Consider the following 1,045-nt stretch of genomic DNA (forward strand, 5'->3'; position numbering starts at 1 on the left):
TTTTTTTTTTTTTTTTTTTTTTGCAGTACGCGGGCCTCTCACTGTTGTGGCCTCTCCCGTTGCGGAGCACAGCCTCCGGACGCACAGGCTCAGCGGCCATGGCTCACGGGCCCAGCCGCTCCACGGCATGTGGGATCCTCCCGGACCAGGGCACGAACCCGTGTCCCCTGCATCAGCAGGCGGATTCTCAACCACTGCGCCACCAGGGAAGCCCTACTATGAAGAATTCTTGTGATGACTTACAACAATGCTGGGCACACTAAGAAGGTCAAAATATATTAGCTTTTTTTAAAAAAACACTTATTATTGCAGATAGGGCTCAGCATCATGACATTAAAATGCTGTATTCTTAATTTTAAAAAAATCCAAAATAGGTTCAAGTATCTTATACTCTATAAAAATTTGGGCTATCATTACTTAACAATATGACTAAAATAGAAAATGATTAATTTCCTTACCTGACATGTCTGCTGAATCACCTATAATGGAAAAATAGCAGAATAATAATTATCCATAAATACTATAAGCAAAATTTATAAAAACTCAATTATCATAAAATAATTTAAAGTAATTTAAATAATTGTTATATACAAAATTAATTGTATTATGCAAAATTGAGTACACTGTAAGTAAAGCCACTAATTTCAATTATATATGCATATTAATATTCTATGCATATGACCTTTCAATCTTTGGATTAATATTTTCTTTATATATAGTGAGTTACATGAAATTTTAAATATAATAACTTAAAATAATATTGATATGGTTTAAAATTGATATGACTTTATTTTGGTTTAAAAAATGTTAAGAGATCCTTTGGGCTTTAATGGATCCTTTGGGCTTTAATGGATCTCTACACGCAGGGAAGAATTAGATCTAAACCTTCTGAGAGAAATGATGGTTAAAAGTTAGCATGGGGGGCTTCCCTGGTGGCGCAGTGGTTGCGCGTCCGCCTGCCGATGCAGGGGGACCCGGTTCGCGCCTCGGTCTGGGAGGATCCCACATGCCGCGGAGCGGCTGGGCCCGTGAGCCATGGCCGCTG

The 1,045-nt window shown here is 38.7% G+C and overlaps 1 protein-coding gene across 5 annotated transcripts in view; it reads right to left on the reverse strand.

The window, feature by feature from the left end:
- The window catches only part of EML5 (EMAP like 5), a 178,514-nt gene that overhangs the window by 27,341 nt on the left and 150,128 nt on the right, over positions 1 to 1,045 (reverse strand). For 3 of the 5 annotated variants that reach the window (XM_028496289.2, XM_055088668.1, XM_024130934.3), the window contains one exon: positions 459 to 479. The exons of the other annotated variants lie outside the window; for them this stretch is intronic. In XM_028496289.2, coding sequence (XP_028352090.1) covers positions 459 to 479 — 21 coding nt within the window. The remainder of the gene's footprint in view (positions 1 to 458; positions 480 to 1,045) is intronic. 5 annotated transcript variants of the gene reach the window in all.

The sequence above is a fragment of the Physeter macrocephalus genome, chromosome 11, assembly GCF_002837175.3.
Source record: "Physeter macrocephalus isolate SW-GA chromosome 11, ASM283717v5, whole genome shotgun sequence".
NCBI classification, from domain to species: domain Eukaryota; kingdom Metazoa; phylum Chordata; class Mammalia; order Artiodactyla; family Physeteridae; genus Physeter; species Physeter macrocephalus.